Source organism: Equus caballus, chromosome 5, assembly GCF_041296265.1.
Source record: "Equus caballus isolate H_3958 breed thoroughbred chromosome 5, TB-T2T, whole genome shotgun sequence".
In the NCBI taxonomy this organism is placed as follows: domain Eukaryota; kingdom Metazoa; phylum Chordata; class Mammalia; order Perissodactyla; family Equidae; genus Equus; species Equus caballus.
In genome coordinates, this window is record NC_091688.1 from 40,427,209 (window position 1) to 40,452,182 (window position 24,974).

Genomic DNA, 24,974 nt, shown 5'->3' on the forward strand with positions numbered 1-24,974 from the left:
CAATGATTGTAATTCTCCATCTTTCTTGCATAAACCTCACCAGTTATGTATCACCTGCAATTTCCAGTTTGCCTCCTTAAGGTGGAACAGACAGTTAATGGCATGTTTGAAGCGAGCTGAGTGTAAAATTCATCTAGATTTTTATTATTTTCCCTCAATCTGTAATAATCTTCCTGCTCACACTAATTCAACGGCAGTTTTTAAAGTGACTCACCTTAATCAAGTCTTCTAAGGATTCAACTTAGTTTTCATAGAAACAGTGCTTGTTTTCACACACTTAGTTCATTCATTTGTATAGTATTTAATTAAATTACAAATTACAATCACACATACAACCAGCATAAACACATTTGGTATCAAACGTAACCGGCTCTTGGTAAGCAATGGCTTAACTGGGGGAGTGGAACTGCATAGCATTCTGGAAGGTGCTCACTGTCTCAGTTTGAATCCTGGCTTCTCCACTTACTAGTGTGTGACCTGGGAGGACAGACTACATAACCTTTGTGCCTTCTCCTCATCTGTGAAAGGGGATAATAATAGCACCTCATAGGCTAGTGGTGAGGGCTAAAGGAGAAAACCCTTGTGAAACACTTGGAACAGTGTGTGGCAGGGACTAAGTGATCAGTAAATGTTACAGACTCTCTTTGTTGTGGCTGCTGGCAGCAGTTGTCCTCCAGGCTACAGGCTTGGGGTCCCGCAGCAGCATCCCTGCATCTCACGGAGGAAGCTGGGTGCATCAGTTGGTTAAGATGCATCTTCTGTAGTATCATGGCCCCATTTCTCATATGAGAAAATGAGGTCCAGAGAGAGTCAGTGACTCCAAAGCCTCTTGACCAGAAGCCTGTTTTAAGAACTGGCAAGGGCCTTAGCAGTCATGAGGTTTGGATCCAGAAAGAAAAGGGGAAAATTCACTATCCATCTTCCTTTTAACTTTTTCCTATTGAGTCCAAAACTCCCAGTGAGGAGCAAACTGAACACCTCTGTGCTGAGCCCGTAGAGCTCACTTGCTGACCATGTTGGGTTCCACGTCCATACAGCGCTGAACAACTGGGAAAGAGGCTCAATCCCAGGAATCCCTGCCATGTGTATGTTGGGGAGACACCGCAGGGGCCAGGGCCACGGCTAGGAGGATGGGCTCACATGATCGTGCAGAAGCCAGACTTGGTGGATCTCCTCTGAGGGTTCCTGCTGGGGGTTTCCTTGGGCCCTTTGAGTGACCTGAAGGAGGCAGAGAGGGGCTTGCCGTGGGAGGGACTGGGGAAGGAGCAGAAGGCAGCCTGCTCTGGCTCCAGCTTCTGTTGCCCTCTGGCCCTTACCTCTGCTGGTGGGCTCCAGGGCAGGAAGGAGTGGGCTTAAGCTGCATATCCCCCCATTCAGCAGGACTCCCCCTTTCTCCGAGGCCCACAGTCAGGCTGTGTTGGAGGCAGGGAACAACCCTGGATGAGGGTTGTTCAGATTGCTAGCAGGCAAAGACAAGGAGGCTCGGAGCACTACATCCCTAGTGACCAGACCACATCTCCCTCCAGCTTTAACAGTAATCATGTTCTGTTAAAATCATCCAAAGCCATGCCTCTCCTACTTTGTTTATCCATTCCCCAGGCCTCTTCCCCTCCCCTAGGGACCCACCTATTGGCTTGGGGACCATTAGGTGCCAGAATGCCAGGATACTTCATTTGGAGGGGGCCTTGGCCTCCAAATGGGACATGGGCCCTGGGTCCTGGACCTGGATGGAGAGGGACAGACACATTCATCACAGGCCTCTCTGCACCAAGAACCATCACAGTAGAAAAGAGAAAGCTTTGGGAAAACAAAGAGAGTGGGGGTTAGGGGATACATTGGTCACTGTACACGGAGGGGGCCCCAAGGACTGTGCCATGTATGGGGCAGATGCTTGGCAAACCTGGGCCAACTAGAGGCTAGACTGTGGGAATGAATCACCAGTGCCTGGAAGAAAACACACTGCAAAGAAGACATCAGTGAATTCAAGTCAACAAGTAGCAAGCAACTCTGCCCCCAGAGTCCAAAGCCTTTCGGGGAGGAGAGTAGTAAACAGTGAGCCAGGGTAGGAAAAGTGCCCAGTGCCCAGGCACACAGTAGGCTTCCAACAAACCCTAGTGCTCTAAGATGCAAAGTTCTGGAAGTTAGGAAAGCCGTGGAAGCAGGGAGGAAGAGGGGATTCAGGGAAAATGGGCCAGGGCCTTGAGAGAGGAACAGAAACTGGGGAAGGATGATCTGGGGCTTGGGACCCTGGAGAGCTGGTGGGGCAAGCCTCAGCATCAGGTCTGATGCTGAGACCTGGGCACGGGGGCAGGGGGGAACAGTAAGGGAAACGGGGATGGGGCTGAGGAGAGTGCTTCTGTTTTCAGGGAGGAGGAGCACACCAGGGACTTCGACTCACACTCCAGTCCCTGCGCCCAAGATGACTGCATGGAAATATTCACCGACCCCTCTTCCTCTTTCTCCTCATGGCCCTCCTCTAACTCTTCATCTTCCCACCCACCCGAAGATCTGTAGGGGTAGAGAACAGGGGACAGAACAGCTCCCTGGAGGTCCCACCCCTACACCCAACTTTGACACCTCCCAACACCCTCCAGAGCCACATCCATCCCGGAAGCTCCACCCTCATCCTTCACCTGTGCTGCGCTTCTGCTGTGCTCCATCCCACCCTGGCGGGGGTGCCGACCGCCGGGCAGATCCCACCTGGAGCCTGAGGCCTCTGTGGAGCCGAGGTCTGAAGATGAAGGGGAGTAAAGGGAATCAGTTTGAGAAAAATGCCCATCCCAGCTGTGGATGTGTGTTAGAGTGTATGTTCCCTCTAGACACAGTGGCCCCAGAGAGACGGAGAAGTGCCAGACAAACTGGGGTGTGCTGCTTGTCTGAGAATGAAATTGTGGGGCAAGGCCCTTTGTTCTGTTAAGGTCCCACTAGTAACTCAATTTAGAACTCAAGCTCAAGGACTAGCAGACCTGGCCAGAGCCCGACCACCACCCCATCCTGCCTGGGCCCCCAGGGACAAAATCACAGAAAGTTGGTGGATGACTTCTGATGGAACCCAGGTCTTCTGACTCCACCCCCCATCCAGTCCTCTGCCTGTACCAGGCTAATTTAATTTCGCTTGCAAATTATTAACGTGGTATCCTAGACTTTAAAATAAGAGAGGATGTAAAACCTATTACATAAATATAATAAAGTATAATTTCAATTCCTGGGGTGGGAGGCTGCCTGAGGGTATCTCACAATGTGAGGGAGGAGGCCGTTGGAGAGACATGGCCTGTTGGGATGGGCTGGGAGGTAGAGAGAGGGTAAGATGGAGTCCAAGAGAGGGGCATGGTGGAGACCCACAGAGAAATGGCCCCCAGAGAACCGCAGGTGGGAGAAAGGGACTTCCTTGCAGCACTGTCCCCATCCTGTGGCCCTTTCAGGAACTGCAACCAAGGCCTTAAAACTTTCCACCTCCTCCGAAGTACTGCTCAGGATCCTTGGTTGCACCCCGTGGCCTCCACCCACTGGGTTAGTCACCACTCAGCCAAAGCTCTGGCACAGCCCTAGTGTTGGAGACGTGCCACAGTCCCCAGCCCACCTCCCCACCCCCAAGTGGCTTCGGGAAAGTGATATATGTCCCATAAGCAGGCCCCAGAGCAGATGAACACAGATGAGCAGTCAAGCGCAACATCCCTGAGGACATTGGCTCTTCTTACCACCACCCGCTTCTCTGGGTAACCTCTCCCCACCCCTTACTCTGTCTCAGGTGTCATCTCACCAGGGTGTGAGTTGGGACCAGCCCACCCCGGGCCAAGTAGATCCTCATGGTGTCTGTCAGCTTGGCCACCAGCCGCTCTCGCACAGAATCTGGCTCCTTCTGGGGACAGGGTGGATAATGGGGTAAAGGGGAAGGCCTGGGTTTTGTGGTCCTCTGGGGATTGGGGAAGAAAGAAACAGGAAAGGGAGGAAGGAAGGGGGTTTGTCTCCCCTTCTTCTACCTCATCCCTGTGCCTTTGACAGGGTCCTGCCACTGCCTGCCCAGGGGACAGAGACGGACTCTCCCTCACAATAGTGTCATGAGACCTAGCACACCCTGTGCCCAGTGCATGTCTGATGAGTGGATGAATGGTGGGGAGAAGACAAGGAGTGAAGGCAGGAGTGTCAGCTGGAAGGAGAGCAGGGACATTAGATTCCGGGACAGAGGGTCTCACCTGACACCGGGCCAGTGCTTCCTGATAGTACTTCAAGGCCTGATCATGCTGCCCCAGTCTGGCTGCAGCAGCCCCCAGACCCTCACAGGCCTGCCACTGCCCTTTCACGTCCCCTGGGGAAGAGAGCCTGAGAGGTCCTCTCCTGGTTCCCTGCCCCACTGACCCTCCCCTCCAGAGGTACTCCCCAGCCCCAAGTCCCCCCATCTGCCTCTCCACCAACCCCGAGGACCCTCAGCCTTTGCCCACCCCCAACCCCCAAGCCACCTGCTACCCCCTCACCCTCACCAGTGTCCCGGGCAGCCTGCAGAGCATGCAGGTAGTTGTCTCTGGCGGCTTTGTGGTCCCCCAGCTGGCTCAGTGCAAATGCCAGGCTGCCAAAGCTCCGGCCCTGCTCCCACCGCTGCCCCATGGAGCCTGATGACAGAGCCCGGCCCACCCTGAGAGGGGGCCTTGGCTGCTGGGGCATCCAGACCCTACCCCCCAACCACCAAGGGAGGGTCCCAGGAGTCCTGGTGCTCAGCCCCAGCACACCGCCAGATGCTCCACAGAGGCCTGAACTGTCCACACCCAGCCTCTCCTCAGTCCTGAGTTTTGGCCTGACTGCCTCCCCCTGGCTAGTTGGAGCCATGCAACAACCCTGTGAGGCAGGCAAGGCAGATATTAATAGCTCCATTTTTATACGTGTGGAAACTAAAGCTTAGAAAGCAAAAATGACTCGCTGAGTATCACACCGTCATTCAGTCAGAGGAGGCACCGGGCTCCACATCAGGTTCCTTTTCCCAGCCAGTGCCCTTCCCTGTGCCCATTGCTGCCTTTCCAACCCCAGGCTTCAGCCTCTGGGCCCACAACCCTCTGTCCTGTCTGGCTGTCCTATCTCCTGCACCTGCCCCCTGGTGGTGGGCTTCCCGGCCCCATAACTAGTCCTAAAGGTCCATCTACTCTTCAGCCTTGAGGCCCTGCTGGAACCCCCTCTTAGACCCTTGGACCGATTCCCATTCCCCAGCCCCTGGTACCCACCGTGCAGGTCGGCAGCCTTCTGGTGAAGCTCCCGCGCTTCCTGATAGTTGCCAAGGGCGTTGTGGGCCATCCCAAGGTTTCTTAGCACGGTGGCCTCCTCTCCTGGCCCCCGGCACAGGGGCAGGGCCTGCACAAAGGCCTCTGCTGCTAGCGGGAACAGCTGGAGCTGGGAGTAGCCCAGGCCTAGGTCATTATAGAGTTGCCCTAGAGGGCACGGCCAGGGTCACTGGTGGCCAGGGCAGATGCAGCTGAGGCTGTACTGGTGCAGCCCCTGTCCTACTCTCCCAGGGCTCCCCCAGCGCTTTCCCCAGCCCTCGAAAATGCCTCTGCTTCCACCCTCCTCTCAGAGTATCACCAGGTCTGAATCTCCCCACACGCCACACCTTCTCTGCCCAAAGGCCTCACCCAGCAGCCCCTGCTCGGTGCTCCTCTCGGCAAGCCTCCAGCTCTCCTCCAGCACTTGCACCACTTCACCCACCCCATGCTGCCCGCTCTTCAGCATACACCCCGCCGCAGCCCCCAGTGCGAGGGCTGCAGCCCGGGGCTGCCCTGCTTGGGCATAGGCCCGGCTTGCTTCCTGCAGGCAGTGGGCTGCTAGCTCAGGCTGTCCCAGAGCCTGGTAGCAGGCTCCCATTTTTGCCTGGGCTTGCCCCTGGTCACCGAGTGGTTGGTAGTGGCCCAGGGCCTTATGGTACCAGGCCAAAGCTTGAGGCAGGTCACCCAGGGCATGGTAGGCCAAGGCCACATTGAAACACTGGTCGCCATGACACCTGCCCTGCACCTTCTCTTCAGGTTGGGCTCGCAGGAGCAGCTCAAGGCCTCTGGCTGGGTCCCCAGTCTCCACATAGGCAGCCCCCAGGTTGAAGGCACAGGCCCAGAGAACAGGAGTATCCCTTTTTCGTGGGGCCTTCAAGGCCAGGAGGAAGGCCCTTTGGAAGCTGATCAAGGCCTCATGGTTCCTGCCAGCCAGTAGGGCCCCGTGGCCAGCCTTAGTGAGGGTTTGGATGCTGGCCTCTTGCTGTGGCCACTTTATTTTCTTCTTTTTCTTCTTGGAGCTTGAGGGCTCAGGCTCTTGGCGGGTATCCTCAGGGTTGGGGGAAGACATAGTGCTGACAACGGGGAACAGAGGGGTCAGTATGTCACCTTTGGCTTCCTCCAAAGCAGGATCCCTCAAGGACAATTCAGCTCTACCTGTGCCTGATGTGACCCTCAGGGTTTCAAGGATTTCATTCTACATCTCAATTTGCTTCATCTATCCCATTACGCCCAACTCTCCTTCTAATATCCCAACTAATTCTCATTCCTCCTTCAAGACTCAGTTCAACTGAGAGCTTCCTTCAGAAAGCCCCTCCCCTGAACCAACTGACTCCTTTACTCCCATAGCATCTTATGCCTATGTCTTTTATGGCATTTATCAACCTGGGTTAGAATTGCTGACTTTCATGTCTATCTCCCTTACTAGATTTGCGGTGACTTGAAGGGTCTGGCACATAGTAGATGCTCAATAAATGTTTATTGAATAAGATGAAACAGTTCTGGAGATAGATAGTAATGATGGTTCTAAGCAATGTGAGTATTAGTGCCACTAAACTGGAGACTAAAAAATGGTTTAAAATGGTTACTTTTATGTTATATATATTTTACCACAATAAAAATGTTCATTGAATGAATAAATGAATGGATGAATGAACAGAGCACATACAGAGCCTCTCCATCATCATCTTCACACTGTGACTCCACATGCACCCATCCACTCATAATCTAGTACTCCTACTGTCTAATCTCAAGATATAGCTCAAGTCAGTTCAACAAATACTCAGTGAGCTCCTGCTATGTGCCAGGAGCCATACAAGGTACTGGGGGCACAAAGTTGAATAGGCTATTGAAATGGCAAGGAGCCAACTTGCAGGAGCGAGGATTCTGTCTCTCCATTTACTGCCCACTCCCTATCTCAGGGGGAACCTCTTTTTCCCCTATCTCCTTGGCTTTCTGTCTGCTGCTAGTTCCGGTTCCCCAGCATCCTGCTGTGATCTCCAGAATCCTCTTAAACCCAAATACATTTCTCTCATCAGCATGTGTTTCCCATTACTATCTCTCCCCTTGAAAAGCAAAGCCTTTTCATGAACTCTCCTCCCAGGAAACAGGAAAGGAGTGGAAAAGACCCAGGCACTGGGCTCTCAGCCCCTCCCATTTTCTTCGTCCTTTTTTTCCGCCTTTTTTAGGAAAGGCAGGCAGAGGTGATTCTCTTTTTAAAGGAATTAACCGTGCTCCTAAGAACACCCAGGAATCCTGCCTCTTCAAGGCCCTCATCCCTGGGGCATTTCTGGCTACCCGCACCAGGTCTTGGGGCCCCAGCCACAGGACACCTTACCTCCTTCGATCTTCTCTGCAGCTGGCTTTCTGGAATGGGCCCTCTGGCTCACATTACCTCCCCTAGATCTTAACTCAGAGCCCCCGGGGTTACCAGACAACCAGGTACCGCCCTCCACTCCTAGGGAATGCTTTGATTGACAGCTTAGGTGCCCTATCTCAGTGCTGAACCCTGCTGGTGCTTGGACACAGATACCTGGATTCCATTGCCCTTCCTGCCCTGCTACTCCCCACCCCTGCAGACACACCCCTCAAGTCCCTCACTTAAAGAAAAGAATCAAAGCATCATGGGCTTGTTACTAGTTACAACCTCAAAGATCATCTATCGCATACCCTCATTTCACAGAAGAAGGGACCAGGCTCAGAGAGCAGGTGTGACTAGCCTGAGGTCACAGAGCAGTCCTGTAGCTGGCATTAGACCCCAGGTTTTCTGATTCTGGGCTGACAAGCCTAGATTCCCTTCCACTACACTGATTGCAAGCTTTAATGAGGCTTGGGCTGTCCCAGAAGTGAACCCTTTCACTCATACCTACACGAACACACACACACTCTTATGCACTGTGCTTCTGTGTGGCAGTTTCTCATTTGGGAACAGGGTGAAATGCTGATGATCATGAAAGCCTTGGAGATCAGAAGAGCCTCCCTGGCCCCTGACTCCTCTTCTCAGTTCCACTGATCTGCAGCCTCCGAGTTCTGCTTAATGAGAGGACAGCGGGCCCCAGGACAATGGGCACCTACTGCCCTCACTCTCCAAGGGTGGCCTGCATCAGACAGCAAATGTCCTCATTTATCTGGTGAAAGCTCTCTTCTAAGTAAAGGCCTTTGCCAGAAACAAAATTATAAGGAAGTAGATGCGCTCACCTGCATTTGCCGGGCAGCCTTTGCTGAGTGCCTGCTGTGTGCGGGCACGGTGCTGTGTGCCACAGACGGTGCCCACGCCCAAGGCAGGCTCTCCCAGCTATCTGTAGCTTCTGTCCACAGGCTGGGCCTTCAGGATGCTACCACAGCCTGGCAAGGGCCAAACAGGCAGTACAATCTATCGCTCATTCAGCAGGCTTTCCTTAAGAGGAGGAGAGGATGATTTGGGGAGGGGACGGGGACTGCAACTGCTCTCATTAAGGTTCCAATGACCTCTCAATGATCTAGTGATGATTTCTGAATCATTTTCTTGTTTGATTCCCACTGTATCTGACATATCCCTGCAACTCTCTCCTCACTCAGCTTCCATGACCCACTGTGTCCTGGCTCTTTCTTCTGCTCTGACAACTCCTCTCTGTCTCCTTTGCTGGGCCCTCTGTCTACTAAACGCTAGTGTTCCCCAACACTCTGCCCTTTGCTTTCTTCTCTTTTTACTTTGCATACTCTTCCACAAACATTTCACTCCTCTGATTTTGTTTTCTCTCATGTGGGTCCACTCCTTTGATTTTAACACCGCCGATAAGCCAATAACTTCTAAATGTATACTTCTAGACTTGGCTTGTCCAAGCAAAATTCCTGTTTCCTCAAATCTACCCATCCTATGCTCCCAGTGTTAGCTGGTAAACCACCAACCCAGTCTCTAAGCTAGAAACCTGGGAGACACCCATGACTCCCCTCTCTCTTCCAGCTCTCTGTCCTGTTGGTTCTACCTCTGAAACCTCTATCCAGTGTATGCTCCCTTTTGCAGCCTCATGGCCATGGCCTTGGATGTGGTATAGTATATAGTGGTTAAGAATTCAAGCTTGGAGTTGGCCTATCTGAGTTTGAATTTTGGCTCTACCAGTTTTTACTGGTGTGACAGTTCTAAGCCTCAGATTCCTCATTTGTATTGTGAGGATTAAATAAGATGGTCCTTGTAAGATGACACTAAATATAGTACTGGCATATAGTAAGCACTCAGTGCATATTGTTTCAAGCCCCTATTCCACTGGGAAGGAGGAAACAATGTGAGTCCATTTAGTTTGTCTCCTCTTTTCTGCCAGGGTGGAGTCCAAGTTGGGGGAGGTATCGGGTGCTAAGACTTGAGAGAGAAGCCTATCTGGTCCATTTGCTATCCACTGACACCACCTTTCTTCTCATCTACCTGGCCCTTTCAGGTCCAGGGACACTCGTCTCAAGCAGAAGAGGGGGTAACTCATCCAGATACTTCCTTTCTGGTTGGATTGGGCAATTTCTGCACAACTGTCTAAGGGCATACTACCTAGCTCATTATGCAGCTGTTCCTTCTCAGGGTCCTGTGCTTCCAGGGTCCTTCCCAGGAAGCCGGGAGTGGGACTTCTATCACCAGGAGCCACCAACATCTAGATTCTCTCTACTTCCCCCCGGGTGGGGGACAAAAGGGAATCTCTTCTGATTTCAGGTAACACTCACTCTCTTCAAACCCACGTCTCCCAGTTTTATCTCAGCCCTGAGGCACCTCTGTTCCTCTGAAGGTTTGTATATTTTCTGTTTTCTGCCCCTTCACATCTCTCCTCTGAGGCTATGAGCCTAGGCTGCCTAGCTGCTTGAATGGGGCGTTGGGGGGAAGGGCAAAAGGAGAAATACCCGATGGGGGAAGCCTATTAGGTAATATACCCAAAAATATTTTTTCAGCATCGTGGTTGTTATAATTATTTTTATTAGTTCAGACCCTTATTATCTCTCACCTGTGTTACTGCAGTAAACTCCCAATTGGTCTCTGTCCCTAGCCTCACCCCACTCCAAGCCTCTGTTGCAAAAGAAATCTTTCTAAAATATAAATCTGGCTCTGACCTATGTCTAAAGTGTTCTTTGGCTCATGACTGCTCCCCAGACCACAGCCCAGCACCGTAGCATGGTGCCCAAGGCCCTGCAGGATCTGGCCCTGTGCCACTCCAGGCTTACTTCCTGCCTCTCCCTGGTTGAGCTTTGTTCTCCTATAAAACTGAACCGATTTTAATTTCCTGAACTCATCTCCTTGCTTTTGCTCATGCTGTTTCCACAGACTGAAATTCCTTTCTCCTCCAATCTGATTAATTCTTTTTAACTTTTCAACCCCAATCAGCTGTCACCTCCCCTAGGAAGTCTTCCTGTCCTTCACTGCTCTTAATTACAGCAATTACCTCCTCCCTCTGTGAATCATTGACCGTTGATTTACTTGACTATGTTTATCACTCTTTCCAGAACAGCAGGCTTCTTTAGGGCATTAACTCTGCTTATTTATTCCTACATCCTCACCACCTAGTTTAGTGCATAGCACCAAGTAGGCCCCCCAGTTAGCGGGACCCAAGAATACCATACGAAGCGGAGCGTGGATATTGAAATAATAGACGCAAGGGCAGGGGTAGGCTCTACTTGAAATAAGACGGTTTAGCAGCAAAGGAGCCCTGGAGGAACAGCAACCCAATGTACCGTCGGTTGGGCAGCGCCCCTTCCCTCCTCGGGTGGTACCTTTTTCCTCCCCACCTGCCGGCGAGTCTCTGCAGCCTGGAACTACAAATCCCAGTTCCCCTTGCGGCACAGACCGGAAGTGTCTGTCCAACTGTGGCTACGGTGAGGGGCGGTGGCCCAGCGGCGGGAGATTCAAACCTGGAAGAAGGAGGAACATGGAGGGAAGAGGAGCGGGCCGGGGCCGGGCGATATGTGAGTGCCAGAACAGGCCGAGGAGGGTCCAGAAGTGGTGCCCTGGTCGAGGACTCGACAGTCCAGAGAGGGATTGGGGCGGGGGCTGGGCGCGGGGTCTGCCAGGCAAGGGCGGCGGGACTGTGCTCAGTGGGGAGGGAGCATTCCGGACTCCTGCGGGACCGGAGGAAAGCTGTGAGCTGCGAAACGCACAGCAACCCCCCCCCCCGCCCCCTCCCCGCGACTTCTGTGCTGAGCTTCAAAGCTTACAAAGAGTTTTCTCCCTTATTCCCGAATTCTAAGGCTCTGGAGCTGGGAGAACGTAGGTAGTCTGGATGGCCTCTTACAATTCAGCAGTTAGGACGGCTACCCATACTTGTCAAGCGCTGCCAGGGGACAGGACGCCTAAAGAGATGGGGAGGGGGGCTCCTTCACTTTTTGATACCTCTTTGAGACAGTGATTCTCAAATTTTAGTGTGTGGGAATTACCTAGGGAGCTTGTTTAAAATGCACGTTCCTGAGCTTTAGCTCCAGTAGGTCCGGATGGGGGTTTATAACAAGCGCTGCCGTGCTTCTTCGTCACCCCAGGTAATTGTGATGCAGGTAGTCCTTGAAGCACACTTTCAAAAACCCTGCTTTATAAAGAGAGACTGGGGTCCACGAGGATGGGAAGGCAGAAAGGTTTCCATCTGACCTTCACAATGAAAGGCAGAATCTGCTCCTTCTTCCACCCTCTTCCCTTCCTCTCCATTAGGATTCAAAAAGCAAAGTCCGCGTTTACTGATCTGTTGAAGGAAAGCTAGTTCCAGACCTGAGAAGAGAGACTGATTTTTTTTTTTTTTAAGACTCTGTGTGTGTATGAACAAAGTCCCGCCCTTCTCTCACAGTCTTCAATTCATAACTCTGAGGTGATGTCATTCACTTACTGGCTTATTTTCCAAGCTTAGCAACCAACACTTATTCCTTGTACACCCCCTCGGAGGAACTGATGGATTTCCTGCAATTGGCCAGTGCTTTCAAATCTGAACATGGAGCGGGGTGTGTGTGTGCATGTGCGCTTTAACTTGCTTAACTGCCAGTTCAAAGAAGCCCTTCCGCTCCCCCAAATCCTATTGCAGGGTATGCAATATAAGGAAATAAGATAAAGAATGGGAATGCTGTTAAGTGCTGAATCAAAGACAGATTGAGTAAGCTGTTTCTCCTTTCAAGCCCTCTGAGTTTATTTTCTTAGTGTATGTGTGTAGCTTTCTCTCATCCTCTCTGATTTTGTGTTGTCTTCCCTATGGGGACAAGAGAGATGGGGAGAGGAGGAAGGAGAATGATAAAGGGAGGCTGTGGCTAAGGCAGAATATGAGTGCTGTCTCATTTAAGGGATTCCCTGTTCTTGAGTTTGGGAGTCAGAGTATTTTCTGAGTTTTATTTAGCTTGGAGATTATTTTCCTCCTCAGGTGACCTACACAAAAAGGAGAGTAAAGATACCTTTGTGGTCTTTTAAAATTCTCTGTCCTTCCTCGTAATCCCAAGTGAGTGGCCTTTGTCCCGTGGTTCCTTCTGTTGATCTGCCTTCCTGTTCATTCCTTAAGATTCTACTCATATGTAGAGCCCTTTACTTCCTCTGCTGCTTCCGTAGACTATTCATGGGCTATAGTCACATTTATCACTTTAGGTTGGAGTTTTTTACTTACATGTTTTTCTCTTCTAATAATAATCTCAGTATTTCTTGAGAGTGGGGGTCCACTAGCCCAGTGCCTGACATATAGGAGGTATTGAATGAATGAATGGCTGTTGGATGATGAGTCCTAGCTGGTTCTGTTAACCTGAGCCTCTGGGAGAGTACCTGAGGAGGATGACACAAGCCCAGTTCTTGAAAATCTCAGAGTCTAATTAGGGATGAAATAAGGAGCTAAATTCTCAGCCAAGGAGGGATCCGGACATCCCCGCTGAGAGGCACTGAGTGAAGGATCATGAAGTATATTTGGGGAGGAGGAGGTCAGGAAGATGGCTGGAGAGGAAAGGAAGGGACGCCTCTGATACAGGAGGGATCCCCCTGTTAAAGGGTAGAGAGGCCACCCTTTAACAAGCTTTACTGGATGCAAGCAGAAGATTGGAGCCCGGGGTGCCCTGGGAAGAGCAGGACGGACATATGGGACATGCTTCCGGTTTCTGAGCAGAGTTGCCTAAGAAAGTCTGTTAAGAAGAAGCTTCCATGCTATGGCCTGGCCCTCTAGCTAACGCTCCCTTCATTGACCTTATCCTCCTTCACTCCTCAGATGAACGCCTCACAGCTGAGGAAATGGATGAGCAGAGGCGGCAGAATGTTGCCTATCAGTACCTGTGCCGGCTGGAGGAAGCTAAGCGGTGAGCAGAGGGGCTGCCTCTTTCTTGTCCCCCTTTCCCTCCTGCCTACCCGAGGCGCCTGCCCCCAGAGCAAATGCAAAAGGACAAGAGTCCATTCTGTGGGAAAGGGGGAGATGAAATAGCCTCTTTTTTTTAAGACTTAATTTTTTTAGAGCAGTTTTGGGTTCATAGCAAAATTAAGAGAAAGTTACAGAGATTTCCCATAAATCCCCTGTCCCCACACTTGCGTGCCTCCTGCGTTATCAACAGCCCCCAAGAGTGGTACATTTGTTACAATTGATGAACCTACTTTGACATGTCGTTATCAACCAAAGCCCATAGTTTATCTTAGAGTTCACTCTTGGTGTTGTACATTCTATGGTTTGGACAAATGTATAATGACGTGTATTCATCATGATAGTATCAGAGTAGTTTCACTGCCCCCAAAATCCTCTGTGCTTCACCAACCGCACTCCCCCAGCCTCTGGCAACCACTCATCTTTTTACTGTCTTCATAGTTTTTTCTTTTCCAGAATGTCATATACTTGGAATCATACAACATGTAGCCATTTCAGATTGACTTCTTTTACTTAGTAATATGCATAATGAGATGTCTCTTGACATTGTCTTTTGTACCACAGAAATTTTTAATTTTAGTGAAATTCAGCTCATCAATTATTTCTTTCAAGGATTGTGCTTTTGGTGTTGTATCTGAAAAGTCATTGCCATACCCAAGGTCATCTAGGTTTTCTCCTATGTAATCTTCTAGGAGTGTGATCGTTTTGTGTTTTACATTTACATTGATGCTCCGTTTTGAGTTGATTTCGTGAAAGGTGTGAGGTCTGTGTCTAGATTCATTTTTGGCATGTGAATATCCAGTTGTTCCAGCACCATTTGTGGAACAGACTGTCTTTGCTGCATTGTATTGCCTTTGCTCCTTTGTCGAAAATCAGTTGACTGTATTTGTGTGGGTCTATTTCTTAGCTCTCTTTTCTGTTCCATTGATCTGTTTGTCTCTTCTTTCACCAGTACCACACTGTCTTGATTACTGTGGCTAAATCAGGTAGTGTTAGTCTTCCCACTTTCTTCTTCTCCTTCGATATCGTGTTGGCTGTTCTAGGTCTTTTGCCTTTCCATATAAACTTTAGAATCAGTATATTGATATCCACAAAATAACTTGCTGGGATTGTGATTGGGGTTCCATTGAATCTATAGCTCAAGTTGGGAAGAACTAACATCTTGACAATGTTAAGTCTTCCTATCCATGAGTATAGAATATCTCTCCATTTATTTAGTTTTTCTTTGATTTTGTTCATCAGAGTTTTGTAGTTTTCTTCATATAGCTCTTGTACATATTTTGCTAGATTTATACCTAAGTATTTCATTTTGGGGGTTGCTAATGTAAATGGTATTGTGTTTTTAATTTCAAATTCCACCTGTTCATTGCTGGTAAATAGGAAAGCAGTTGACTTATATATATTAACCTTGCTATATATTATCCTGCAACCTTGCTATAATCGCTTATTCGTTCCAGGAGTGTTTTGGTCACATTCTTTCAGATTTTCTACAGACAATCATGACATCTGTGAACAAAGACAATATCACATCCTTTTACCCTCCTACATACTACAGTACATATCTCTAAAATATATGGAGGAACAACAAAAGACCCCAAATAGCCAAAGGAATCCTGAGGAAAAAAGAACAAAGCTGGAGGTATCACACTCCCTGATTTCAAAATATACAACAAAGCTATAGCAACCAAAACAGCATGGTACTGGCACAAAAACAGACACACAGCTCAAGAGAATAGAATCGAGAGTCCAGAAATAAACCCACACATCTGTGGACAGCTAATTTTCAACAAGGGAGCCAAAAACATACAATGGAGAAAGGAAAGTCTCTTCAATAAATGGTGTTGGGAAAACTGGACAGCCACATGCAAAAGAATGAAAGTAAACCATTATCTTACACCATACACAAAAATTAACTCAAAATGGATTAAAGACTTGAATGCAAGACCTGAAACCATGAAACTTCTAGAAGAAAACATAGGCAGTACACTCTTTGACATTGGTCTTAGCAGCATATTTTCAACTACCATGTCTGACCCAGCAAGGGAAACAATAGAAAAAATGAACAAATGGGATTACATCAAACTAAAAAGCTGCACAGTAAAGGAAACCATCAACAAGACAGAAAGACAACCTAACAATTGGGAGAAGATATTTGCAATCCATATATCTGATAAGGGGTTAATATCAAAAATACACAAAGAACTCATACATCTCAACAACAAAACAACTAACAACCTAATTAAAAAATGGGCAAAAGATCTGAACAGACATTTCTCCAAAGAAGATATACAGATGGCCAACAGGCACATGAAAAGATGTTCAACATCACTAACTATTAGGGAAATGCAAATCAAAACTACAATGAGATATCACCTCACTCCTGTCAGAATGGCTGTAATTAACAAGACAGGAAACAATAACTGTTGCAGAGGATGTGGAGAGAAGGGAACCCTTGTACACTGCTGGTGGGAGTGCAAACTCGTGCAGCTGCTATGGAAAGCAGTATAGAGAGTCCTCAATTAAGAATAGATCCACCATGTGATCCAGCTATTCCACTGCTGGATATTTATCCAAAGAACATGAAAACATGAATGTATAAAGACATGTGCACCCCTATGTTCCTCACAGCACTATTCCCAATAGCCAAGACTTGGAAGCAACCTAGGTGCCCATCAAGGGATGAATGGATAAAGAAGACGTGGTGTATATATACACAATGGAATACTACTCGGCCATAAGAAGTGATGAAATCTGGTCATTTGTGATAACATGGATGGACCTTGAGGGTATTATGCTGAGTGAAATAAGTCAAGTCAGAGGAAGAAAGTCAAATACCATATGCTCTCACTCATAAGTAGGAGATAAAAATAACAACACACACATAGAAACAGAGATTGGATTGGTGGTTATCAGAGCGGAAGTAGGGAGGGAGGAAGGCAAAAGGGATGATTAGGCACATATGTGGTGATGGATGGTAATTAGTCTTTGGGTGGTGAACGTGATGTAATCTACACAGAAATCGAAATATATAACAATGTACACCTGAAATTTATATAGTGCTATAAACCAATGTAACCGCAATAAAATATATATATATATATATTTTTGCTTACATAACCACAATGCCATTATAATATCCAAATAAGTTATCCATTAATCCTTGGAAAATCAATACCCAGGGCCATTTTCAAATGTTCCTGATTGTCTAAAAAGTAATCTGTTTTTACAGTTGGCTTATTCAAATAAGGATCTAAAAAACTTCACGTATTACATTTGGTTATTATGTCTCTTAAGTCTTCTTTAATCTAGAACAGCCTGCCTCCCCTTTTCAGTTATGTCATTGACTTGTTGAAGAAACCATGTCATTTGCCTTGTAGAACATCCTCCCTTCTGGCTCTGTTTGCTTCCTGTGTCGTTCAACTTGTTCCACTTTACCCCATATTTTCTGTAAATGGATATTGGCTCCAAAGTCAGGATAAATCCTTAATTCTTTCCTTTAATCAATAGTATATTTTTAATGTTTTCCCAAAAAGTAGGTAGGATGTGATAGACAGGAGATCAGGTGTCTGTGGCAGGGAAGGTGTGAAGTGAGATGTGACTGACTCTCTTTGAAAATGGTTACTTTCCTATAGCCCCCAGTATGTGGAGAAGTTTGGACATTCCATCCGAGGAGCCCTTATTCTCTCCCTCATACAAGCATCAGCAATAATATACTTTACGTTTATATTCAAAGTGTTGTCACATTCGTTAGCTCATTTAATCCTGGCAGCTGCCCACTGAAGCTGGAAGTACAGGGGGTGTTTCTTCATTTTTCAGATTATGTAACTGAGGCTCAGAGGTGAAATGGGGGAGGTAGTGTGGAAAGCAGGTCTTCTGATTCCAAGGGCTGTGACCTTTCTGTCCCTTTGTGCCACTTCCTTCCCGTCAACTCTGGGGGTCCCCACTACCCTCACCATCATCAAAGCTGGGTTATGGGCTGTGGAGATTGTTCAGGCAGAAGTGACTTTTCTGTCCCTGGGTTCTCAGAGAACATGCAGAATGAGAGAAGGGAGCAGATTCAGTCTGGTTCAACAGTCAAAGGCATAACCAGACTGAGTGAGAAGTTCTATCACTTCACAGATAAGAGCCTGTTTAAGCCTTACTGAAGATGGGCAGGTTCAGGATCTGTCAGGGAAGGATTTCTGGGATGGGTAGGGGCTGAGGATTGGCCAATCCAGGTGTTTAGGGCCACTTAGGAGAAGGTGGGAACAGCCAGGTAAAGGCCAGGGAGGGGAGCTGGGCGTAGGGCAGGAACAGGAGGTAGGAGAGAGTCAGGCTGCTTAGGGGAGAAAGGGAGGGAAGGTCCTGTGATTAGAAGGAGCTGCTGTCCTGCCAGAGTGGGCAAGAAGGTGCTTTCATGCTTTCAGCTGGATGGAGGCCTGCCTGAAGGAGGAGCTTCCTTCCCCCGTGGAGCTAGAGGAGAGCCTCCGGAATGGAGTGCTGCTGGCCAAGTTGGGCCACTGTTTTGCGCCCTCTGTGGTTCCCTTGAAGAAGATCTATGACGTGGAGCAGCTGCGGTACCAGGTGGGGAACAGCGGTTTCTGCTTTCCACCTTCTTCCTCTCAAACGAACCCTGATCCTCAAAGCTGTGAGGTAGGGTGAACATATAATTTATTGTCCAAACCTGGACACTTTGGGGGTGAAGGAAATGCTATTAATCATTGCTCAGGGACAACAGTTATCAATGGGTGTCTTCCAGCCAGGCAGCGTGTACCATCTTTATCAGCAAGGGACACTTGCTAGCTGGGCTTTGAGATGCCCCTGATATGAGAACCTCCAGGCAGACTTGTCTACCCACAGTCTACACTCAGAGGCTTGTGAGCTGTGCCACCCGGAAGCATTTCCTGGGCACGCTGCCCCTTCCCTGGGCTCTAGCCAGCCCCACCCTCCTTTTTTTCCCCTCCCAGCTCTGGACTCCCGTTTTCCAGGAATACTAAATTGTTATTCCCACCCTGTGCCATCCTTTCCAAATGACCCACTGGGTCATCCATTCCTCGTGGTTTCTGTGTCTGTGTGTCTGTTTTGGGGGGATGGGAAATCCATAGGGCAGGGTCCTCCAGCTCCCCCTGCTCCTTGAATCTCCAAGCTGTGGTCTGGGCTCTGCCCATAGGGAACCCTGAGAATGGTGGAAATGTTATCTTCTCTTTCCTTCCCTTTCAGGCAACTGGCTTGCATTTCCGTCACACAGACAACATCAACTTTTGGCTGTCTGCAATCGCTCACATCGGTCTGCCTTCGGTAACACTGAGCCTCAAGATTGGGGTTCCTCTTTGCTCTTCACCAGCACCCCCAGACATGCTTTATCTCCCTGGGACCCTTCAGCCCTCATCTCCATGTGTCTTCTAAACTAACTTAATCTAAGAGTTTAAGTTCTTGGGGACCGTGTATCTTTGAGCCCTGTTACTTGGTCTCTGCCTCCACTTCCCTGTGGGTAAAAGGAGGTGAAGGCTCCCTGGCCCAGCTTGCGTTGTTCCCATTAGGCAGTGAGGCCCCTGTGTAATGTAGGAGATGGGGTCATAGTGGCCAGCTATCTTTCCACCAGAATTTCATAGTGTGGAATTCATCCCCAGGTGGTAGATTGGAAGCCTAGGCCCAAGACCCCAGTAGGACACATGCTGCATGTCCTCTCAGCCTTTGAATCTCAATTGGTTTCTCATTTGTAAAATGGGCATAGTAATCCTGGCCTTGTCCACCTTGTAAGGTTGTCAGGAGGATCACATGATCTTTGTGAATTCCCTTTGTGAATTGTAAAGTACTATGCAAGTTAAGGCACAATAGGATTCTACGATGTAGAATTTCTTTCTGTTTTGTTTTTCTTCACTGTAGAAGGGAATTATAAGACCAGGAAATAGCAGTAAAGAAAGACGCTTTGGTGGGAGGCAGGAGCAATGGAGGCCATGTGTCCTCAGTGGGACTGGAATACTTTTAAGTCTTTAGATTTGGTCCTTTCTTATGAATCTAAAGTAACCGAGAGGTATTGAGGTTAGACCTCATTCTAGTCACCAGGTAGCATGGGAAGCCATACATGGGATGACTCGGTTCTTAGAAGGGCCCCACTGATCAGACAACTCTGGCTTGGAGACAGGGATGACATGCCTCTTTGTGGTCCTTGGCAATATATGCCTCATTGGGCCCTCTGTGGGAGCGTGGTCAGCTTCCCAGCATGCCACCTTTCTATTGAGAGTCCAAGGTGAGGAGCACAGGCTTGCTGTGTCTATAGGATGAATAGGGGCCTGTTTCTCTTGGAGGATATGGCCTGCATCCTATAGCCTTGATAGCTTTGCCTAGTGTTTGGTTAATGTGGGGCTGTGTGTCTGTGGCTGGGTCTTGGCTTAGTGTGTGTCCCTTGTGCCTTTCTTTTATACCGGGCTGGCTGTAAGTAGTTGGGGAGACTGACCTAGAAGCCCCAGACAACAAAGGAGCACACACCCCAGGTTGGAGATGAAGATCCATTCTCTCCAAATCTGGTGCTGCTTAAAGGTCTCCAATGGCAGTAACCAGCAGTTTCCCCTCCAGACCTTCTTCCCGGAGACCACGGACATCTATGACAAGAAGAACATGCCCCGGGTGGTCTACTGCATCCATGCACTCAGGTGAGATACCCAAACTTTCATCATCCAAGTTCCTGTAGGTGGAGGCAACCAACGATTGACAGCAACAAACATTGCAGCAGGAAGGATGGAGGCAGACCATAGGGAGCACTTCTCAGGAGAGTGGGGTCTTAGAGTTCTGTAGTTGTGTTTGGATTTATGTCTATGTTTGTGGGCACATTTATATGTGACCTGTGCGAGTGAAGGAAAAGGGCAGGCAGGGAAGGGTCTTCAGCTTGTGACTGGGGTACAAAGGAATCAGAACAGGACCCATCAAGAGTGTCACATGCCAGTCACTTAGTGTGAATGGCCACGGCTGTTTGCTCTTACTCACAGCCAGCCATCTGCAACCAGTTGGCTAAATCAGAAAGTGATTGACCAGTTCCTGTGTCCACCATGCCATCTCTTCCTGACTTCATTTCCCATGTCCTTTCAAGCCTCTGTGCCTTGGCTCAGCAGGTCTCTTCTTGCTCTGCCCTTCCCACCCTCCGTCTCCATCCTGCTACTGCAATGTGCCCTTCTCTGTGAAGCCCCCCAATTTCCCCAGACCTCCCACAGCATCTTATTTATCTTCTATAGCGCTTGCCTCAGGCTGACTTACAATAACATCTCTCCCTGTGGAATCGGGGTGACTTGAGGGCAGGTGCTGAGTGGTCTTCATCTCCAGGTCCCCTAGTATCTCCTGCAAACCCATTATGGGCAGCATGTCACAATGAACAGGCCCCAATGCCTTGCATTTTTTCCCAGTCTCTTCCTCTTCCGGCTAGGATTGGCCCCTCAGATACATGATCTATATGGGAAAGTGAAATTCACAGGTAAGCCCAGCTCCTTCCTCAACTACCACAGTCCCGGCAGGGTCTTGGGGTTCTGGGCCTGATGCGGGGCACCTGTGGTATCATTGCAGCCGAGGAACTCAGCAACATGGCCTCTGAACTGGCCAAATATGGCCTCCAGCTGCCTGCCTTCAGCAAGATCGGGGGCATCCTGGCCAATGAGCTCTCGGTGGATGAGGCTGCAGGTAGGGGGTGGGCTCTGCCCTGCTAGGAGTATGCTCGGCAAGAATGGGAGGACTCTGAGCCTCACAGCTCTCGGATGGATTCTGGCTACCTCTCATCCACAGGCAGGGCCATCAGGCTACCTGGTTTCCCTGGCCCCTGTGGCTGGAAAAAGGGGATGATGTCGGAGTGGCCTGCAGCTGGTTGTGCTGCAGCTGGTCTGGGGTTTGTTCCGGCCTCCTGACCTTGTTTCCATGCCCCCTCCCAGTCCATGCAGCTGTTCTTGCCATCAATGAGGCAGTGGAGCGAGGGGTAGTCGAGGATACCCTGGCTGCCTTACAGAATCCCAGTGCTCTGCTGGAGAATCTTCGAGAGCCTCTGGCAGCCATCTACCAGGAGCTGCTGGCCCAGGCCAAGATGGAGAAGGCTGCCAATGCCAGGAACCGCGTAAGGAGGAGCCCTGGAGTTCGGGGCCTGAAAATCTGAGTGGCCTGGAAAATCTCAAGTGAAACCAGGACTCCTGTCTGTCCTGTCTCTTAAGTTCCAAAGTTGCTTAGAGAAATTGTAACTCATCAGTCATTTTAGAGAAGTAGGAGAGAAACTCAGGAGAATGATGAGATTTCAGAAGAGAAGACAGGAGAAGAGGTTCTGTGGGGATGGATCTTCAGAGGGGCTGAGAGAGACTCTGGAATGTAGAACTGGATCAGATTGGACTGGAGATTCCAAAGGTTGCTGTTTGACTTAACTGTTTCAGTGCCAGGGGCTTGGACCCCACGATTTCTTCAGATTCCTTCCAACCAGACTGACCTTTGGCCTTGGGAAGGACTCCAGAAGAAGAAATAGGAATAGATGGGAGGGAGGAGTAGGAGGAGATTGGATTGGTTTTCCCAGGTTCCCCTCTCAATGCAGTCTTTGCAGGATGATGGAGAAAGCCAGGACATCTATGACCGCTACCTCACTCAAGCTGAGATCCAGGGCAACGTCAACCACGTCAATGGTGAGAGAGAGGGGCCACGAGGGGCTTTGGGGGTGCTCTCAGGGTAAGCCACCACACAGGGGGGTTTGGGGAAGGCTCTCAGGCCAGAAGGCCCTATGACCTCACTTGGGCCAACCCATGTCTCAGGGAAAATCAGAGTCAAGGCAGTGTGTGCTCTGTTTTATGGCTATCAGTGTCTGGAGAAGTGGTCCCTGTCAAGGGGGCTTCTGTTTGAATGGAGATCAAACAGATCTTGGTGCTGGGGGCAGTTGAACTGGGGTCCTTCAAGAAGGGGGTGTGGAGGATGGATAGGAGAGGGGGCGAGCAGAGCAGGAGGGGCTGCTTGAAGGCTCAGGATGGATGGGCATCTGCCTCTTTGAGTCAGGATATCCTCAGAGTCTCGGGTGGTGAGATGGGAAAGCTGGGAGGATTATGCTAAAGAATTTGGGCCGGTCCAATTAGGCCCCAGGAACCTAGAGGGCAGAGGTGGGGGTAACTCTGGGCAGGCAGGAAGAGGGCAGACTCCTAGGGCTGGGCTGGGGATGGTGAGGGGTGGGCTTTCTCACACCATCCTTTATGGAAACTTGGTCTTTTTCAGTCCATGGGGCTCTTGAAGTTGTTGATGATGCCCTGGAGAGACAGAGCCCTGAGGCCTTGCTTGAGGCTCTTCGAGACCCTGCGCTGGCCCTGCGAGGAGTGAGGAGAGACTTTGCTGATTGGTACCTGGACCAGCTGAGCTCAGACAGAGAGCAGAAAGCGCAGGTTGGGCTCTGTCTATCACCTGCAACCTCCTCTCTCTGACTGTAGGATGGGGGAGGGCCTCTTAGGCGTCACCACTGTCAATTCTTTATATTCAATAAGTGCCATGTTTACATGGTTAAATCACCCCAAAGCCTAATGGAGTAGACTGATCAGCTTCTGCCTTTGAGTCTCTCTCAGACTGACCAGGGGGACCCAGGGGCAGACCAATAGGCAGTGATATGCTCCCCTACTGCTGAATTGGGTCCTCAACTCGGCAATCTTATTTTCAATACTGTTGACTCTTTCCCTGATACTATTTATATTTGTGCTGCTTCTGTTGTTATTTCAGATGTTTGCTGGGTAATAAAGAGCCAGAAGTTAGAGATGGGTTAATGGGGACGGGTGGGCCTGGCTGGTCTGCCTAAAGGGGAGAGGCGCGATTGAAGGTGGGTGACCAGGTGGACCTGAGAGCTCATGCTGGCAGCTCCTAAAGCATGTTCATGGCCCCAGGAGGACTTTCTTCTACTGCATCTCCTCCCTCTTCCAGGAGCTGGGCCTGGTAGAGCTTCTGGAAAAGGAGGAGGTCCAAGCTGGTGTGGCTGCAGCCAACATGAAGGGTGATCAGGAACAAGCCAGTAAGTCATCATCAGGCTGAGGCCTGGCCTAGGTGTATCGCTGGCTCTTGGAAGAGCATCTAACCCCTTTGCTGGCCTCCGTGTAGGACAATGCAAACTGCTGCCCAATTTTCCAGCCTGGCAAGGGACTTCTCCCCTCATCTCATGTGCCCTATTCCTGGCTGCCTGCAGGGACACTACAGATAAGTTCATTAAGGCCTTAGAGATAATGACGGCCATGACTGCACTGAGCTGGACTCCTGGAACAGGCAGTTTCCTTCTAGCCCTTAGCCTTACTCTGTATTTTGACAGTTTCAACCTTGAGTTCCTTTGGTTTCTGAAATGTGATTTCCCAGATAAGAGAGAAACTCATGATCCAACTCAGTTTTCCTTAAAAACATTATATATAAATACAATTCTTTATTAAAAGAATGTGAGTGAGTGATTGTCTCCCTCCAAGGGGACCAACCTGGATAGCAGGAGGGAGGAGAATTAGAGTGCTGAGGTGCCACGCAGCAGCCTGTGACACTAGACCTGTGACAGGTGCTTGACTCCATCTTGACTTGCTGTCGGGTTTTGAGGTTGTGCCCTAACCATTCCCCTTTGTCTAACAGAGCTCTCAGATGCTAGCTCGAACAACCCCCAGCCAATCCTGGCTAACTCCTTGCTTATCTCAGTTCATTCCTGTTGACAGAGTAATCTCTCAAGCACAGATCTGGTCTGATCTTCGCTATTGAGCTTCTTCAGACCTTCGTGGGTTCTTTCATTTTGTATCCTAGACTTTAATCTCCTCAGTGTGGCAGATAAGACCTTTCGAGTCAACCCCATCCCTTCTCTTCACATTCCACCCAGCCCAGCTGAGCCAGATAACCTGTTCTTCCTTGCTTGGCCCTAGCCTTTCACACTGCCAGGCCTCTGGATTACAGTTCTCCCACATTTTCACCTGTTGAAAGCAGGTGAAAACCTCCTCCAGAGCTGCCTCAGATGCGTCCTCCTCTGGGAAGTCCTCCTACTCTCTCCCCCAGAATCCCTACTCCCAGCACTGCCATAGCATGTGGGGGGAGGGGCAGTACCTCTAATGTGGCATTGACAGCAATGCACTGTAAGTCTCTTTGTATCCTTATTTCTCCCCAGTATTAGTGCGCTCCTTGATGCTAAGGCCATATCTGCTTGGCATTTTATAAGCCCCAGCGTTTGAAAGCTAAAACTACAGTGATGCACCCTTGCCCCTTTTTAGCTTACTCCTTCCCTCTGCAACCCAAATGGCTCCCCCTCGGAGCTGGTTCCTTATTCCTCTGCACTGTCGTCAAGATTTGGTCCCTGGAGCCCCTTGACTAACCTCATCTTAGCTACGCTCCATAGCCTCCTGTCAATCTTGTGCTCACCACCTCAGGAACTCACTTCTGCCGTGACAGCCCCTCCGTGTTACCTGCTGAGCTGCTCAACTTCTGGGCCTGACAAATCGCT

General features: G+C 49.5%; 2 protein-coding genes across 3 annotated transcripts in view; one reads left to right on the top strand and one right to left on the bottom strand.

The window, feature by feature from the left end:
- Positions 1 to 284: 284 nt before the first annotated feature.
- On the bottom strand, positions 285 to 11,105 carry TTC24 (tetratricopeptide repeat domain 24). Its single transcript, XM_070267029.1, has 11 exons — positions 10,968 to 11,105; positions 8,442 to 8,640; positions 5,616 to 6,319; positions 5,211 to 5,414; positions 4,479 to 4,607; positions 4,194 to 4,306; positions 3,761 to 3,859; positions 2,634 to 2,731; positions 2,399 to 2,508; positions 1,627 to 1,723; positions 285 to 1,218 (listed from the first exon to the last, which is right to left on the bottom strand). The coding sequence occupies exons 3-11, from the start codon at positions 6,313 to 6,315 to the stop codon at positions 1,137 to 1,139; spliced, it is 1,632 nt and encodes a 543-aa protein (XP_070123130.1). The 5' UTR covers positions 6,316 to 6,319; positions 8,442 to 8,640; positions 10,968 to 11,105; the 3' UTR covers positions 285 to 1,136.
- Positions 11,019 to 24,974, top strand: part of IQGAP3 (IQ motif containing GTPase activating protein 3) — a 39,635-nt gene continuing 25,679 nt past the window's right edge. The window contains exons 1-11 of one of the 2 annotated variants that reach the window (XM_001500245.6): positions 11,019 to 11,159; positions 13,409 to 13,496; positions 17,959 to 18,115; positions 18,752 to 18,829; positions 20,108 to 20,184; positions 20,929 to 20,996; positions 21,086 to 21,199; positions 21,445 to 21,623; positions 22,086 to 22,173; positions 22,751 to 22,914; positions 23,441 to 23,528. In XM_001500245.6, the coding sequence (XP_001500295.3) occupies positions 11,123 to 11,159; positions 13,409 to 13,496; positions 17,959 to 18,115; positions 18,752 to 18,829; positions 20,108 to 20,184; positions 20,929 to 20,996; positions 21,086 to 21,199; positions 21,445 to 21,623; positions 22,086 to 22,173; positions 22,751 to 22,914; positions 23,441 to 23,528 (1,138 nt within the window). In that variant the 5' untranslated portion in view covers positions 11,019 to 11,122. The remainder of the gene's footprint in view (positions 11,160 to 13,408; positions 13,497 to 17,958; positions 18,116 to 18,751; positions 18,830 to 20,107; positions 20,185 to 20,928; positions 20,997 to 21,085; positions 21,200 to 21,444; positions 21,624 to 22,085; positions 22,174 to 22,750; positions 22,915 to 23,440; positions 23,529 to 24,974) is intronic. The other variant, XM_005610018.4, reaches the window with a different exon arrangement.